Raw genomic sequence first — 18,165 nt, 5'->3', positions numbered from 1 at the left:
TGAGAAGTTTTTGAAGATTTATTTTTCTTGGTACCCTGGTGCTGTGATCTGCAGCTTCATTTGTCTTGGGAGTTCAGCTCTGCATTTCTCTACAGGGCAGTTTAACTATTGTAAAAGGTTGTTAGCCTTCATCTGACAGCTCCTCTGAGAAGTAATATTAAAACCGTTAGGTAAATTGAAATACAGAGGTACCTGCCTGTGATTATCTCTGTCTCCCGAGGCACTCGTAATTGCTATTGACAGAACTGGGCTTCTTTAAAGGGAGCAGTGAATCTGCTGGGCTTTGATACGAGAGCTTTACTTTTCCTTAGAAATAAAAAGGAAAGCTTTCTCTGCTTATATTTGAAAGCATCTTTCTCTAATGTTGTTATCACAGGTTTCTTCTTGAAGGTAATGGACTACAGGGTTATTTCTTTTTCTTCCTCTTCCCCTGCCGCTGCATTACAGAAATGGCATCAGATATTCCGGGCTCGGTGGCCTTACCAGTGGCACCCATGGCAAGTGGGCAAGTGAGAATGGCAGGATCCATGTCTTCCAGAGGAGGAAAGCGCCGCTCTGGGTAAGCTGTTTCTTTTTTTTTTCAGGTCTGAGACTGGAAATGACTGGTATTGAAAAACTGGAAATGTACCTATATGTGTATGTTTATTGTGTAATGTTTATGTTTGCAAACTACATTATGGCATTAGTCACCGGAGTTTTGTTTTTCTCTTCAATATATCTGCTCTTCCTGCAAGATCAAACTTGCTGTTAAGTGTATTGTTTGTTGTTTTACATGCTTCAAAAGACTTTCAGGTTTGGCAAAGCATCCAGAAACAGAATTTGGATCCTGTGGCTGTGGTACATGTAATTAATATGTACTGCCTACGTCTGTTTAATCTCAAAAGGATTTATCATGTGAATAAAGGTAGCAAGATGTGTTCTTACTTGCCCATGCAGACTTATCCAACTTCATCTGAAGTTTGGACTTGGACTCTCTCAAATAGAAGCCTTCCGTTAAGAATGTTTTCTTTATAGTCCCAAGTACAGAAATAGCACAAGCAGTCAGTCTTCAGGGATTGTAATCTACAGTATTCTAGGTCTCACGGGAAATGCAGCATAGTCTCTCTGATTCTGGGAGAAAGGCCATGAATCATGTTCAGCCCTTGCACTAGCTTGAGGGCTCTGCTAAAGAAGAAAATTTGTTTTATCCAACTACAGAGGTTGGTGTGGTGTAGAGATGGTTTTTCCACATCAGATTGCCCTTTGGAAACTGATACTAATCCTCTGTGTTAGAAGAGAAATGTATCAAGAACTGCAGAAAGGCAGAAAGCTACTCTCTAGTATTAAGAAAAAATACCAGTTTTTATCAAAGGTTGATCACAAATAACAGTCTTTAGGTGATGCCTTCTCAGAGATTGATCCGAGAGTGCCTGCAAAAGAGAGTGATAAGTCTTACATTTAGCCCTAAATATGACAGTGGTCAAGCTTAACAGAATCGATAGTGTGAGTAAAATCCACTGGTGGGCACCTAAGGAAAAGATGATATTCTTTGTGAGAGCTACTCTGGGGATTGCTTGCCGAGGTATGTTGCCCATTTTAGGTGTCTGCTCAAGTAACAGTGCTGGAGTCTCATCCTGGAGTGAATTAAGAAGGGAGAAAGTGGACCTTGCCGTGGACGTGGAGTCAAGTTGGTATGATGTGAACTCTCAGGACGGTTGTTCTGAGGGGGGTGCCTTCAGAAAGGACAATTTGGAGATTTACCATCACTGAGTGTGCTTCCATATGCTGAGCTAACTCTATGAAATTGAGAAGCTCCTGGAATCTGTCTTTGACAGGCATCACAGTTTTATTTTGAAACGCTTCAAAGAAAAAACCTTTTCAAACTTGCACTCTACGGAGAAGACAAACCATTAACATTTTTTCATTGCTACATAATATAGATAAACTTTTGTACTTTTGAGTTGCGGGATAATTGATCTCTTTTTTTGATCATGAACTGTGTCAACTGAAAAAACAGTTTGCAAATTACTGTTACCAAGGGTTCATGCTGCTGACTGTGAAATCTTCTGATTATATTAAATACTGACTTGATGTTAATTGAAAGCTACGCTTTATCCATTGCATTTTAAGTGTCACAGTCTATTTGCAAGAAAGTGGAGTGAGGGGAGGTTGGGAGAAACATAAAATCAAATGATTTTAAATGTATTTAACATGCAAATTCAGTGACTAAGATAGTATAGATTTCTCTTATACCCAGGCGGTGGTATTTCTTCTGTGCACCATAGCTCTAAACCTAATAGCCTTTCTCCAAATCTGAGCTGAGAGTGCTCTTTTTTTGCTTTTTGTTCAGTGTGTACGTATTCAGACCTTGAGGGAAAGAATGCCTGCTGTGTCTAATTCCTCCTAGCTTCTCTTTGAACAAAGTTGCAACTAACACTTGGTCCTTTCATTACTGTCCTGGCGTTACATCTTTGTACACCTAAATCCTTGGGCATTTTAGAAATGAATGCTATGTGTCAAACATAAAGGAATGTAGCTAGTGAATGCAGTCATCTTTTCCAGCTTCGATTATCTCAGAATATTGTTTCTTTTCTCATAATTGCTGAGGCAAGCTGGCAGAATAATTGCTGCATGGACTTGAATGTAGATCAGTTTAAACTCATTGGTTACCCAGAAGGTGTTTCTGCTGTGTAGGCATTCAGCTTCATTGGCAGCTTGGAAAAATATTTTTCCTTTCTATAAATTATACCAAGTACTTTGTAGAAAAAAGTGACAGCATAAGATAATGCACTGCAGTGGTCAATGACTATCTTAGGTTAATGCAATGTCAGTTCTTTATTTAATGTGGTTTTTCTTTAGGCTTTGTTGTATTAAAGGACACGGGGCTTTTTCACCTTCCTAGGTTATCTGTACTTGGGGAGGGAGGGTTGGTGGGTTTTTTGATCGATTGGTTTGCAGTTGCATTGGTTTTGTTTCAGTTCAGCGTGTAGTCTTGTCTTTTCTCTGACCCAAAACTGTAAGATCTGGGGAGATACGAGGAGGAAGAGACCTCAGACCACCAGCTTCCCTCCGCAGTTGTACCCCCCGATATTGTGCCGAACAAAAGGCTGTAGTACAGATCCCCATCTGCCTCTCAGCTGCGTCTGCTCCTGATCATTCTTGCCTGTCCACTTCCTATGCTGTATAATCATGGCAAGCTATCTTTTGACACTTCTTGTGAATTTTACATAATAATTTTGTTTGAATGTTCAAATCCTCTCCCATCTCAATTTTTCAGCCTGTGCAGGACCACCTTCTTGGAGGGGTTTTCTTTATATGAAAATGTTTCTAATTAAAAAGAAATAATTAAAAAAATATTTTTTTCACAGTATTTATGGTACCTCCACATCTTTTGAGGAAAATATATTCTAAGAAGTACCTCATACATCAGGCCTTTTCATGATTGACATGAATACTATGAAAGAGGAAAACAAGATTTATGCTGTCTCTTCAAAACAAAAGGGCATAGTGCAGCTCTTTTTTTAAAGTCTCTTTTTAATGGGAATTTTAAATGAAGATAAAAGGAACACTTTCTGAAACTTCTGAAATTATGTCATTTGTCTTCTTGGAGGCTCCTTCCACTGTTTTGCTAATGTGCAATATATTCTATCTGAACAGAAGATCTTATCTGTCAGGGTATGAGGAGCTGTTTGGAATATTATTTTTATGTGTTCTGCTGTGTTCTGCTAACGGTTACAACTGATTTATCTTTCACTCTGCTTTGCTGTAAAGCAGAGACGGTGGTTCAGGCTGGACATTGGAATCAATGACTTTATACTTGAGATTTTTTTTTCAGGTTTTGAAAGGGTTTTTCCATTTTGCACAGTGAAATATCAAATTAGGAAATGTGTTTATTAACAAAGATGGGGCAGAGATACATTTGCTGTTGCATTTTTCCAAGTATTCACATTTTTAATTAACTTTATGTTCAGTTTCTTTTTAATAATCTTGCATTTGGAATAAAGTCAAGGTTTTTAGGTAGTTTAACAAAGCCAAGACATTCAAAGATTTAGTCTGCTACAGTCTGATATTGCACCCTAGGCACTCAGATGAGCCCACTGTAAATGTGGATGGATATTAACCCATCGAGATCTTATGAGAAGCTGATATGCAGCCATCTAGGTAAATAGGTGTGTTAGTCCCACTTATTCCTTTGGAAGTAGGTGTACAGCTTGGGCAGCAGGATCGTCTTAAACTGTCATCAGCTTCTCTGTAAGTCTCTGTAGATTATTCCAGTAATATAAACTAGACTAGTTGCAGCAGAGGTAATATTTGATTTTGCAGGGAAAATCCATCTCTTAGCACTCAGCTGGAGTATTTGGCTGGAAGCTAAGAAAATCTACCACAGCATGGGATCTCAGTGTATTGGAAGGGAAGGAAAGGAGTTACAAAAATTAATCCATCCCAAATTAAAGCAATGTCTTATTAAATTCCTGAAGAAAAGGCTTTTCCCCATGGGCATATGTATTTTCTGAAAAAGTTCCCAGTGACACCAGTGAAGGATGTGTCCGATGTGATGCTTTTGCGAGTGGTTTCAGATGGAGTCAGCCCAGTGCTGGCCTGAGCGTGCCCTCCTCTTGTAAGCAGACAGCTCTCCTGTAACACTGCCTTTCACCTTTTTGGTGTAGGTATAAACTTTGCAATTTAAATAACTGGGAAGTTTGTTCTGGAATGTCACCTACGGGGACGTTGCTATAGGTGGGGAAGAAGCAGGTGTGTGAGAGAAGGCTTTCGGCTATAGGATAGTGCATACATACATGTTCGATTGCTGGGAGTATTGTATATGCAGTAGGTCTGGGGAAGTTCACGCTGCTGGTGCCAGCGGTGATGGCCACATTTGGGGTGACAGGCTGGGTCCTGGCTGAGCCGCAGGCCTGAGGCCCCCGCGAGGGCGCTGGCCGCCGGAGGTCGGTGTTGTTCTGCGCAAGGCAGCCGAGAGGCGCCGACTTTGAAACCGGATTCGGTGATAATTAGGTGAGCAGAAATGTAATTTATAGTGAAAATGATGATTGGATCAAACTTAAGTTAAATACACATCTTTTCTTAAGACTCTTTGGGGAAAATTATTTTCCTTTTGCTTCCTCCAGAAATGAATAATCACTATTACCATCTGGAAAATATCATTGTGACTTTTCTAATACTGTTTCCAATTCCAGTGCTTGTTTGCTGCCCTTGTCCTGATTGTACGCAGATTGCTGTGACTCGGGAAGATCTTTCATAGACCAGTCTGTCTTGGTTATCAAAGTTAGGAAGCAAGGTGGTATTGCTGGACTAACATTGATACTTTTCTGTGCTGATGTAGTTTTAAAGAGCATTTTTACGTCATTGCTGTCATACTCTGAATATACAAATCTCAGTTTTTAACTGGTAGGGTTTCTTTTGATACTGAGATAAAGATGGTCACTTTGAAGGGTTTTTGCCTTTAATATGACTTATATCTGTTGTTAATATGAAAAGTGTTAGAGACAGGGAGTCTGTAATTGTATAAATTTTCTTACACTGAAATGTTAGAAAGCTTAGAGTGTTAAAGAAACCCGACAAAATTGTTTGCAAAACTAAACTATGATTTCCTATCTAGACAAATTAAATTTATGTGACTGATCAAGGTCTGTATATCATACTAATGTATTTTCCTATTCAAATAAATACATTAATACAATAATTGTATATGATCACTTTATATGAGCTTGGTTCTTAATCTGCATTAATGGCAGAGTCACCTCCTTATAATTGGTATATGTATTTGTCCACCTCTTTTTAGAACTATAAAAATGTATAAAATGCTTTGGAAATTATACTGTTGCATGACTTTGTAGTGACTTAATATCAATGGGAAGGAGACAGTCAGGCTGCCTAACATAGGAACCTAATTTAGGTGGGCAATTTAGGAAGCTAATCTTCCTAGTCTCTCTGTGTAAGAAATGAAGAAAGAGGTTCCTGCTTTTTATGGTTCCCTGGAGGAGTCTAATTGGAAGGCTGGGATTTGACCCAAGGAAGAGCTCGTCTCTTCCATTAACTTAAGAAGAAGGTGTGGAACATAAACCAGGTAAGTCAGGGGCGTGGAAGACCCACAGGTCATTTTAGTAGTGACCGGAGAATACCACAAAGTAGTTGCCATTGTCAGCCTGGCTGGTAATTTGTGTGGAATGGTTGGTAATGTAGGGCAAGTCTAAAGCATGTACCACTGTTGCCGTCAATAGTGGTGATGTAGGTAATCCTCTTAGCAGGGAGGCTGGGAGTTTATTCTGCTCTGTCTTTAATGTGCTTTGTTTAGACTGGGGCAAAAATAGTGGCCTGGTGTTTGTTATGTGTACAGCTTTAGAACTTTATTTTCTTTAGTCTTAATTTCAGTCCTCTAACATAGAGTCCCCACTGATTCTGTAAACTTCTACCAGGCCTAGGAGATATTACTTCTCACCATCTCCCAAGAACTGCATTTGTTTAATATTTCCTTTTATTTGTTAATTTTAACAGTGCTGATTTCTGTGGAGAAGAACAGTGATGTATTACTTAACTTTTTTTTTTTAAGCTTACATTCTCTGGGTTACTGGCAGCTGATGAGCTACTTTTAGGGGGTCTGGAGAATATGAGCAAGACTGGAATCTACAGTCGTTAACACCTCCAGTCAAAATAGAAATCAAACAGGGTTGAGAACCGCTGGCTTGAATGTTCATTGCCAACGTCATGATTACTGATTTGGAAAACTTGCTTTTACAGAATGGACTTCGATGATGAAGATGGGGAGGGACCCAGCAAATTTTCAAGGTGAGCATTTACAAAGAGTTGGCCAAATCACTGACTTCTTTCAGTGGAGAAAGACTGCTGTCTCGCTGCTGATGTTTTCAAGTCGATATGCATATGGCTGAAGAACTTGTCAACAGCTTGACCTAAATTGTAGTTACTGTTTCTATCGGCTTCCTCTGCAAATTAGGCACCCTGGCAGAAATCTGCCTAATGTAGTTATTGGTTTACAAAGCTGACTCTGTGTGTGTGTTGTAATTTTTCTCTGCAGCATGTCAAATGAGAAAATTTGTGATTTTTAGCTTATTATTTCAACTGCTGTAGATGAACTTCGGTTATTTGACATTGCTGAAGTTGTCTTTCTGCCACTGAAAATGAATTTCATTTTGAATTTATTTCAGATGTTAACTGCTTGTTAAGACAATATGACAGATCCTAGAGGTGTGGATTGTTATTTTTAAGATTAAAGCTCATTATGTACTATTAGGTGTAACTGAATAATAAGAATTGCCAAAATAAATGTTCATTAACATGGAATATTCTAGGCTAGAAATAAAACAAACATTAAAACATCATTGCCATTTTTTCACTTTTCCTTTTTTTCTGATCCCACTGTTTGCATTTTTTCGTTAGAAACCAAGAAGCTGCAGTGAGGGGTAGATACTTTGAGACCTACAGATAACTGCTGATTATCCAAATGGTAACTACACCTCTAGAGCAGCAGCCATGTTGAACCACAGCTGTTACCATAGGGTTTTAACAAGATCTTCCTAGTCAGTCGGAAAGATAAGTATGCTGAAGATGCATTGTAACACTGTGTCATAACGTACAGGACAAGATCAGCAGCCACCCCTGTTTAGGTGAAGTCGTTTACAGAAAGGATATTCCAGTCTGTGGTGTTAAAGCTGGTGATGTGAGGGCTAGTCCTAATGTTTGCTAGAAGATATGTGTTAAGGGAACAAAAGTGGTGATGAATGGGACCTGATTTGTGCCCGCATAAGTGTCAGGGTTTCTAGGCACAGTATTGCATGTGTGTTGGACTATCTCCATCCTGGCTTCAACCTTCAAAGTTTGGTGGTAGGGGAAAGCCAATAGTTCCATTATTTTTATTGGAGAAGTATGCTGTGCTGTGCTTAGACTCAGTTAATTTTAGATGTCAGATCAAAATCTGATATTTAAATCTTAAATGCTATAAAACACCCAGATTGTTCTGCTTTTAGAGAAAAACAGTGCAGAGATGCCCAGGGCCAAGTTCAGACATCCTTCCTCTAGTTGTGTGCTTCTTTTAGGACTTTTCCTTTCTCCAGATTGATCATGTGACTGATTCCTAGCTTGTCTCGGTCAAAATTATTTGGTTAGCAAAGAACTGCTGTTTAAATGTTTAAGCTAACCCAGCTGGCTTTGACTGAAGTGCCTGAAGAAGCATGCACACAGAGAGGTCAACTGAGAGACTGGAAGGGAGAAAAGAGTAGTTGGGGGCAACAGCACCTTCAGCCCAGCCAACCAGACAAGGATGAGTAGACAAGTCCCAAGGTAATAGGAGCACAGGAGATAGTGGTGTCAGTACGGTACTCCATGGAGTTAACACACCTTGCTTCTCAGGGACTTCCAAGCCAGTTCAGGTATCTCTGCATGGCATCTCATCGTCACACGGAGGTGTACGCATTTACTTCTCACGTAACGGCATGTTGCCATTCTTCATTGAATCTGTGTTTTTGTTTAAAATTTTTGGGGCTCAGTGTGTTCTCTGGGCAGGGTCAAGTGGAAGAAAGTGGCCTTTTCACTTGAGTGTTTCGAGGGTGCTGGTGTTAAACACAAGGTAGAAAGAAAGTCTCACTCAAACTTTCTCTTCCGAGTTTGAATGAGTCATACTGGGAAAGGAAAATATGAAGCCTCATGGAGGAACTTGCACAGATGGGGTACTTAAAATTAGTTTTAATTCGTTTGAGAAGAAAAAAAGGAAAAAGTTAGTTATTAGTTTTTTAGAAGAAAAAAGATGCTTAATTATGCTGTATTACCTTGTTAGCTAATACATGGAAGCTTCATGGATTCATAGGCTCTCTATTGTAGTAAGTGACATCATTTTGCAAAAGCAAATTCTAGTACAAAATATCTCTTGACTATTCTCGAGCAGTAATAATCTTAGATTCTAGAAAAGCCATTACCTTTATTTTTTTATTTTTGAAAACCTACATTTTCTGGTTTGGAACAACCATTTTGGTTTCTCCAAAAGTAAGATATTTTTCAAAAAATGTGGGGTTTTGTAACTGTTCCAGCAAAATCTAATTTCAAAGGATTAGTATGTTTTTAGGAAAGGGAAAGGAGGAGCAGCATCTAAGTTTTTAGTAAAAGGTCACGTTGCTGCTTGTCTCTGTGACAACGCTTGAGAAACAGTGGGGCAGAAGTTCCATTGATCAGGATTTCGTCCGTAAAGTTGCCACCAGTACACTGCACATACCTGTTTGGGCATCTAAGCTCTGTTGATTTGGGTAGGAATGAGGTACCTGTTTACTTCTAGGGATTTAAGCCAGTGTTAATTTCATTTCTATTTACCCAGCAGTTTCATCTGCCTGGCTGACTTTTGCCAGTCTTCCCAACAGACGGCACAGTGTCTTTGCCTCCTAGAGCTTCTTTCTGAAGGCGTCCTTATATATTGCATTGCACTTAAGCGTGTGTCTCTGCCCTCCCATGTTATCTGTAGACCATCAGTGCCCTCTGCTGAATGGAGTGAGTTGTGGTTGCAATCTGGAAAAGATACAGCTCTTTCACTTCCAACACAGCAATGAATATTTCATGGGCTGCTGTCGATAAAAGCTCAGTGGTGTTTCTGTAATGGTGCTGGTTGTTAAGTTTCCCAAGCAGTGAGTGTATGTCAAAGTGTTTGCATAAATCCACTGAATGTGTCTCCAACTTTTCTAGATATACAAATGAAGCTTTTAAATCGGCATGGCTTGGAAGTTTCATCAGACTCTGTTTTCTTTGCTTTATTGTTCTCATGCCCTCATTATTCTTGCTGTTATTTGTAGTAGTTTGCAGTTGTGAACCTCTTTGCTTTCTGCTGTGTTGACTATCGTGCAATGCATAACCTTTGTGAATTTACTTACTATCTTTTGTTTCTAGGTATGATGCTGATCAAATATCTGGTGATAAGGAAAAGTTTGCAAGGTAGGCGTGTTCTGTGGAGCTCTTCTGCTGAGAAGAAAGAGTGGGATGGTCGTGTCCAAAACATCTCAGTACGTGTGCCTTAGCTTAGAGAGCGGGTTATTTTGTTTCTAGGTGGGACAATGATCAAAGTACTGCTGACACAGAAAGGATGGCCAGGTAGGAAAAAGGAAAATAAAATATGGTTTGCCCCCATTTTTATTTTATATGATGCCATTCTGACTGATCAAAACTCAGGAGGGTTGGATGATCCAAAAATGCTTGAAATCAGAAATACTAACCATGGACCAAAGTGGGTTTGGATCAGCTCCCACAGTCTCCCAAAATTTAACATCCCTCCAAAATTTCCACTTGAAAACAAAGTTAGAAATGACAGAATTAGGGCATCATTCTGTATTCATGTTTATGAATGCTAGGGTTCCAAGGGCAGACACTTTTGTTAGAGGAGCACAGCCCCTCTTTTTGTTTTAAGGGTTTAAATTTGAACTAGTTTCAGGAAAGTTTCAGGGTTTTGTTTGCTTGAATGTTTTTGTGGCCAGTTGATTAACATACTATTACTTTTTAGCTTTTATGATCATAAATGAAATGGACTGTTGGATATTCTTCTCTTTCTTCTCAGGAAGTTTTGCAATTTCTTTGTTTACTCTTTATAGTGGTTGTTTTTAATGTTCAGGAGTATTAAAATACTTTAGTGGCAGACAATGGAATATGTATTCATAAATGTAAATTATATGTTAAATATGTGTGTTCTTTGTCTCTTTTCTTGATCACCATTTCTGTGAAAATGCTGAACTTAGAGCAAGATTTCATCATGTAAAAATTAATTTTTCTTCCTCTTGTCCATATCTGTCTGCATGTATATGCTGACACATACATGTCTGCTGTCACACATGTATACGATCCAGATCCTGCAGGCACTGTTCTCTCCTATGTCTTTTCAGACACATACAAAGGCTGTTTACAAACCATTTGAAATGGAAAGGTTTGCTATTATGGTGTGATAGATAGTTAAGTAGGTAGTGACTTTGACCAAGGGGCTGATTGTAATTTACTGAACGACCATGTGCAATCATCCTAGGGACCCATAGCTGGATTTCCTGAATATCAGATAGTAAACACAGGCAGCAGTAGGAATAGTAACTCTGCCTGTAGCCCTAACAAGTGGTATTTCTGGAGACAATGCCTCATGCGTGTAACACCTATATGTGCAGAGCAGCATACACATTGTGAAGCAGGGCAAGCCCATGGATTCATCTATTTTGGGAAGCAGCATGCTACAACTTGGGTTCTTTCCTACATTTTTAAGAAAAGGCTCCATTATTAAAAGTAACCAAAAAGCATGCCAAGCCTAGCTTCTGCTTTCACGATCACTCTTCATAACAGTCAGCCCCAAAGAATGTTGCAGTTTCTTTTGATGTTGTGTTATTGAGCTGGTCAATGCTGGTGGACTCTCCAAGTGATCACCCTTCACATCTTCTTGGATCAGCCAGTGATCCCACAACAAAAGCCATGCACAGCTCATTGAAATCAATGGAAGATGCTGCTTTGACATCTGAAGCATCATGTACCTGTCGAGTACTTGTATTTATCTGCCACCTGACAGGTACAGTATGGGAAAAATAAGTAGGCACTGAAGTATTTTAGGTCCATTTGGACCATCTCAGATGTATATATTGGTGTAATTCCTTAACAGTGATTAAGCAATGGTGATTTACAGTGCGTGGAAACTAAACTCGTAGATCTTCAGTTCTGAAAGATTTTGGTGACTGTCCATTTTGAGAATTCTGAAATTTGACTCACCACCTCGGTCATATGTTTCCTATAAAGGATGAGAACATTGGAGCTCAGCCCAAAGTGTGGCAGCATCAAGTCCTGTCATTGTTCTTTCCTTGCTGTGCTAGATTGTTCTCAAACATAAATTCAAATCTATGTCTGACAAGCCAGATATTTACTTGCTGTCTTTCGTACTCATTTTATTTATTTACTGGGTTTTTTGTGTGTACTGTTATACCATACATGGTCCCAGTCCTGCAGTCTGAGCCTGTAGGCATGTAGTGTCCCCCTACAGGGATGCGGGACTTTCCACACAGCACTACGGGACTGGAGGTCTGTGCTGTCATTGGGTGGGTTTTTTTGTAACCCAGCACTGATACTTACTGCTGACCTGATCCAGCTGTTAGCGAGAGGTTTCCTCTAAAGGGACCTTTTATAAGCAGATTTAATGCCTTGAGCGAGGACTGGAAGCTGAGAGATGCGTGACAGCTCTGCAAATTTGGGAGTTTGGCTCAAGTTGGCAGTTGTCAGTTCCTCACATCTTTCTACTTCGTTTTTTGTCCTTAAACTGAAGGAGGTTAAACTGGTTAAGAGATTAAGGCCAGAAGCCAGTAGCTAGAAACATGGGTTCTTTTCACAGCTAGGGACGAATCATATTTATGCTTCTGTGGCCTGGATTTTGGGTTTATAAACTGAGGGATAATAGTACTTAGCTTTGTAGAGCAGTTTTCTCTCCTGGGTGCGAAGTATTATGATTCGTTACATCCAGTTGAGATACTTACGCTGTTCATGTCTGCTTTTCTGTTGGTCTTTCTTTAAATGTTCAGGGAGAATCATAGTGAAATTGAGAGACGCAGGAGAAATAAGATGACACAGTACATCACCGAACTGTCTGATATGGTACCCACTTGTAGCGCTTTGGCTCGTAAGCCTGACAAGCTGACAATTCTTCGGATGGCTGTTTCACACATGAAATCAATGAGGGGCACTGGAAACAAATCTACCGATGGAGCTTACAAGCCTTCGTTTCTTACGGAACAGGTAGATTTTTCACAGATGTCTGTTTTCTCTGGTTTATGGTCTTAAATGATGTGAGGAAATGCTGAGAGGAGTGGAGTCTTAGCTTGGAGAGGAGTAGAGTCTCAGCTTGATCCTTTGCTGTTGTGTAGTAACTGGTACAAGCTACATATCCAAGACATGAACATGGACAAATTTTTGTGACTGCTTGGACTTGATCTTAACTGTATGACAGATGTCTCTCTGTGAAGCAGCAAAATGGGTATTCTTGTCATTGAGGTCTGTCCATCTGAAAAGCAAGTCACTTACGGCCTCTCATCATTGGGAAGGAATTTTCACCTCCAGAACTGGGTTCTTCCCATCCTAACAAAGATTCTCAAAAATAGGTAAAGATGAATCTGGAAAGACCTGCCTATCCCTCCGGGGTTTAGAGGAAGGTTAAAAACATTGTTTAGTCTCAATGCCTAAGTTCCTGGCAGCTGAACTGGGCAGAGATGAATCCCATCTGTACTGGCTGAGGTGCTCTCGTTATGTTTTGGATGGAACAAGGAAGATGCACCCAGTGCTCGAAGCAACACCGTGTTTAACTGAGTGCACTAGAAGTTCCTACCACCTTCATTGTTTTTGAAGTCCTATGGGTGTATTGTGCATTTTTGTGGTCTGAACAATTTAAGCACTTACACATGTAAGTTATGGCTAGAGGCAATACTTCTTGCTGTTAGAGAAACAGCAGCTGCTGCTGACCTCTCAGTGTTCATACTTCTACTTATTCTGGCTGTCCTGAAGTGTGGTTCTGGAGTGACTGTGCCATTCCGCTCGTTGTTGGTAGAGCACCCAAGTCACTTCTCATTGCAACTTTTTGGGGTTTTTTTTGAACCTTGCAGAATGACAGAGTTCATCTTCATCTTTGTTAATAATGGGTGCAAAACTGGTCTCGTTATCCTCTGCAGCCAGCTATGCAGTGAGGTTTTTTATCTAGTTAGTGGTTCGGAATTGGTGTTCTTTCTCTACAATAAAGCCACAGAAGTTGACAGTCTGTTAAGTGTTTCTTGATTTGAGTTATCCATTTCTTTAGCAGAATATGTCAGATTGTGATCCTCACCTTATGAGCTAATTGCACAGCAGCTGTGCTGAGCTGTCTGACGTGGAATGGGACTCAGATTGTCCAGAACTGCATCTGGAGCTCAGAGAGCATCTTAGCAAGTACTGGTGGTCACTGGAGCCACCAAGCAAAGGCTGTTTGAGCTTGTTTCCCAGGAATTAAAGCAGTAGTTGTTGTCCTTTCCCGTGAGAGGTTTTCAAGCTCTGCTAAGCGAAGGTAGGGTTTTTGTGTGATGCGTGCAAACAGCTGTTTGCGCAGGCGGTTCAAGGAGTCTGAAAGTGAGGGACAGAAGCACCTTGCTTTAAAGGCCTACGGTCCCCCTTCCAGTCCCCAGGTGGGGCTGGGGCTCTGGATGCTGCATCTCAGGTGGGTGTGTGGGTATCTCAGGACAAAGTATCCAGGATGATGAGCAGGGAACCATGTAAAGAAAAAGCCAAAGGCAGGGGTGTTCCAAGCTCTTTGGATCTCTGAGGCTTCGTATTCACAGACTGGAAAAAGAAAGCAAGAAGTGATATAACCTTCTTGTGTAATGGCTCAGGCCCCCTGATGGGAGAGAAGGCTGCAGATTCCTGTCCTTGTTCCCATTACACTTTCTGCCTTTTATCCAGTGACTGTTTAATTTACAAACAGAGCTTATCCTGAGGGGAGAAAAAAAAAACCCAAAACAGAAAGACTTGTTGGTTTCTTTCCAATTAAATTATTCAAGACATTTAATTAAGGGATGAGTTGGTCATATGAGTTATAGCTGTTCATTTCCTCTGTTTGTACTCCGAAATAACTTTTTATTTTTTTAATGTTAGATGCCTATCACACAATATGCAGTGAGTTTTAGTTACTTAATTTTCCTAAAGTGCATTGAGATGATGAGATGAAAGGCAATAAAGGAAAACAAGATGATGTTTATTATTGAGATCAGCAATTTGTGACTTGCTGCCTTTGTTTGTGTTCTTATACCAATACTACAGTGAAAATTTCTGCCTAGGTTATGATCAGCTACTAAGATCACAAGAAAACAATATTCTTTGGCAGTGACAAATGTGTTATTTAATTCCCTTTTCTTGATGGCATTCTAATCAAATCCTTTCTTTGGAAGGAACTGAAACATCTTATCCTGGAGGCTGCAGATGGGTTCCTGTTTGTAGTTGCAGCTGAGACGGGAAGAGTGATCTACGTATCGGATTCTGTGACGCCTGTGCTGAACCAGCCACAGTCTGAATGGTTTGGCAGCACTTTGTATGAGCAGGTTCATCCAGACGACGTGGAGAAACTGCGAGAGCAACTATGTACATCTGAAAACTCTATGACAGGTCAGATATGTCTGATGTACAGTTCTGTGTGTTTATGGATCCCTGCAGAGTTTTTCTGACGTTCAAAATGCCTGGTTTAAAAATCCAGTAAAAAAGAAATTCAGCAAGATTAAAATGCCTTTTTCTTGCAGGCAGTCCAGTAAATCTTGTTTTGCATGACTACGTTTTGCTCCTATTTGTTTGACTTCAGTTAAACCACCTTCATGTAGTTCTGCATTCAAACTTCTGGCTTGGGTAGGTTTGGAATCTGGATTGTTTTCAGGCTTGGTCTGGAAATCTAGATTGTTTTCCTTTCATCCTCAATGAACTTGTGACTTCTTTACAAATATGTGTTTCTTTAGGGCAGTGTTTATTTTGAAGGCAAAAATCATGCTTTAGACTTTTCCATTTTCATAAAAGTTCCTTGTGGTTTGTTAACGGGAATCCTGGGGAAAAAGTCCAGTGTTTGGCAGATGAAAATCCAGTGGATTTTCAATGGGAGGCTTGCTCCTGTGGCAGTGGTGTAAATTAGCTGTGAGTTGTCTGCCTGTCATTTTGCACATAAAACTAAACCATATTCATATCTTCAGTATAACTCTGGCTTTTACAGTTATTTATGCTCAAGACTGTCAATAGGAGACTACTCTTGTCTTTAATAGATTACATATATGTTAGAGCTCTGAGAACTAGCTAGATCCTATTTTTAACTTGAACTTGGAAAGGAGGAAACCCAACTTCTCTTTTTGTTCTTCCACACAGTATGTTTATAGCTAAAGGAAAAGAATCTAGGGGAAAATATTTACAACAAAATCCTCTTCCATGCAAAAGTCACATAATTTCTCCTTGCTTTAGTAATTCAGAATTCTGACCTGGTTTGCTGGAAGTTTTGTTGTGTTTCATAACTCAAAGGACAGTGGTCCAGTTTTGAGTGAACCTGCACACTGTTTACAGCTTCCATGTCAAAGCAGTGCCAAATTCATGATTTCCTGTGGTTTGAGTGTGATGTGGTTTTGGCAGAGCTTTCGTGTATTCAAATTGGAAACTCAAAGCAAAATTCTGTGGTGAAAATCCAGATGGATCAAAACCAAGTGAACAGTTAGGGGAACCTGTGCAGAACAAAACAGCTGAGTGTCATACCACGAGACTTGCAAAAGAGCACAACCTCTGTTTTTATTATGTAGCATGTTATACCTTTTAATGTACGTACCATCTTCCTCCAAGAAGCAATTGCTTCAGAACCTCAGTGAACAGTCATACTTGGGCTTCCAAAAGTGCTCAGTTATGGGGCTTAACCTGCTCAAACTAGAGCAGGACAAGACAAACGCAGAGCACTTCTGAAAACCCAACTCTGTATTTTTTCCAGTTTTAAGTATGTGCTTTTCTTCTGCAGTGAATTCATCTGTAGCCAGTAGAGAGAGAAGTTCAAATAATGGTATTTATAGGGCTAAATCTTTTCCCTGCCTGAGTCTTTTGGGGTTGTCGGATTGACACAGAAGGCTCGTAAATCTGCTGACAACTGAACATTTTCCTAGGGTGAGGAAAGCATCAGCCTGTTTAGAGCCAGGGTAGCCTGCTTAGCAACACTCCTTAGGGTGCAGAGGGAGGCTGGATGGAGAAGGGTGCTTTTTAGGGACTAGAGAGTGTGTGTAGTTAAAACTGTTCCAAGCAAGTAGGAACAGTGCATAATTGGTCGTAGTGATATGGGGCACATTGTGCGTGTTTTCCTTTACAAAGTTATTGTGGTTACATGTACAGTGCAATTTTTTTGCCCAGCTGAACTTCTCACAAGCCATAAACACAATCATCAGTCTGCTTCTGAATCAAGCACAGACATATAGTTGTATGTACATCATGTCTCATAAGTTCATCACAGAACAGATTTTTAAGGTGTCTGCTGCATTTTTCTAACTTTTTAACAAAATTAGTGTAAAGTAGGTGACATCATGATATAGTCCTGCTTTTGGGGTAGTTTTGTTTTAAGTATGTGATTGGTGAAGTACATTTAGTTAGTAGTTTTGTCAGTCTGAGGAGCATATAGATAAACAGAAGGCTCTAGATTTGCTATATTAAACTTGCATTTTCTTGGTCCTGTAAGGTACCGTTAAATAAGAGAAGCAGTCTTTTATACGGACTATCAGTCCAACATCAGTTTGCAGCAGGACTTCAGCAGCATCACTCTCACTCTTTTGAGATACCTTTCTGGGACCAAGGTGATTCTAGAGTTGGTTCAACCAGTTACACTTTCCTTCCTGTAACACAAGCTGTATTGAGAGTAGCAGCTTTGTGACAGGTAGGAATAAAATGAAATATTGCAATGAACAGAAATAATTGGTGCCTTAGTGAGATTTTAAAAGAAGTCAAATAGACAAATGCATTTCCTTTGAGTCAGTGTTTATCAAACCATTTGGGCAGCCCTCAGGTCTCTCTTGGCTTTCTAGAGTTACATTTCGCGCAGAACAAAGGACAGTGAAGAGCTTGAAAGAGATGCAAACTGCAAGCCAACCAGCTGCATTTGACATTTTTCCTGCTCAAAGTGAAGGCAGCAGGAAAATCCTTATCTTTTAGTGACCTCTGGTTGTTGAGCACAGGATCTGGTTAGGAAAAAGAAGAGATTTGAAGTTGAAAGTATAATGAAATATTACAATTTTAAATTTTGCTCTCTTCCTCATCTTCTCAGGGACCATTTTCCCATCCCTATAACCTTCCCCTTCAACCTTTGAACTGGGGAAGCAGTGACAGCATCTTGACAAAGGAGAAACTTCACCTGCCTTGCATCAGACTAGAGCAACGTCCTTTGGTTGTATTTACTTGTGCTGTTACAAGTGCTGATGGTTAGCATTGCTTTGCTGGGATTTTCCCAGCACCTCTTAATGATCCTGCTACCCAGAGAAGCTGCTCCAGACCCCGAGGACTTGGGAGGCTGCCACAGCCAAAGGGGAGTGACAGAGAACAAGTCGGTGGAGAAAGCAGGCTCCCTCTCGCATTTCTGCCCCCAGGAATAAGATTCAGACTGGAGCTGTGGTTGCATGAGCGTTTCTTTGGCAGTCACTCGAGGTTATGCAATCC

The 18,165-nt window shown here is 40.2% G+C and overlaps 1 protein-coding gene across 1 annotated transcript in view; it reads left to right on the top strand.

The window, feature by feature from the left end:
• The first annotated feature begins 449 nt into the window (after positions 1 to 449).
• The window catches only part of ARNT2 (aryl-hydrocarbon receptor nuclear translocator 2), a 74,997-nt gene continuing 57,281 nt past the window's right edge, over positions 450 to 18,165 (top strand). Inside the window, exons 1-4 of the mRNA XM_010074061.1 lie at positions 450 to 559; positions 6,736 to 6,783; positions 12,522 to 12,735; positions 14,907 to 15,120. Coding sequence (XP_010072363.1) covers positions 450 to 559; positions 6,736 to 6,783; positions 12,522 to 12,735; positions 14,907 to 15,120 — 586 coding nt within the window. The remainder of the gene's footprint in view (positions 560 to 6,735; positions 6,784 to 12,521; positions 12,736 to 14,906; positions 15,121 to 18,165) is intronic.

This window comes from Pterocles gutturalis, unplaced genomic scaffold, assembly GCF_000699245.1.
Source record: "Pterocles gutturalis isolate BGI_N339 unplaced genomic scaffold, ASM69924v1 scaffold4727, whole genome shotgun sequence".
Classification (NCBI taxonomy): domain Eukaryota; kingdom Metazoa; phylum Chordata; class Aves; order Pterocliformes; family Pteroclidae; genus Pterocles; species Pterocles gutturalis.
Note: the sequence above shows the minus strand (reverse complement) of the source record. Positions and strands in the feature narration are given on the sequence as shown.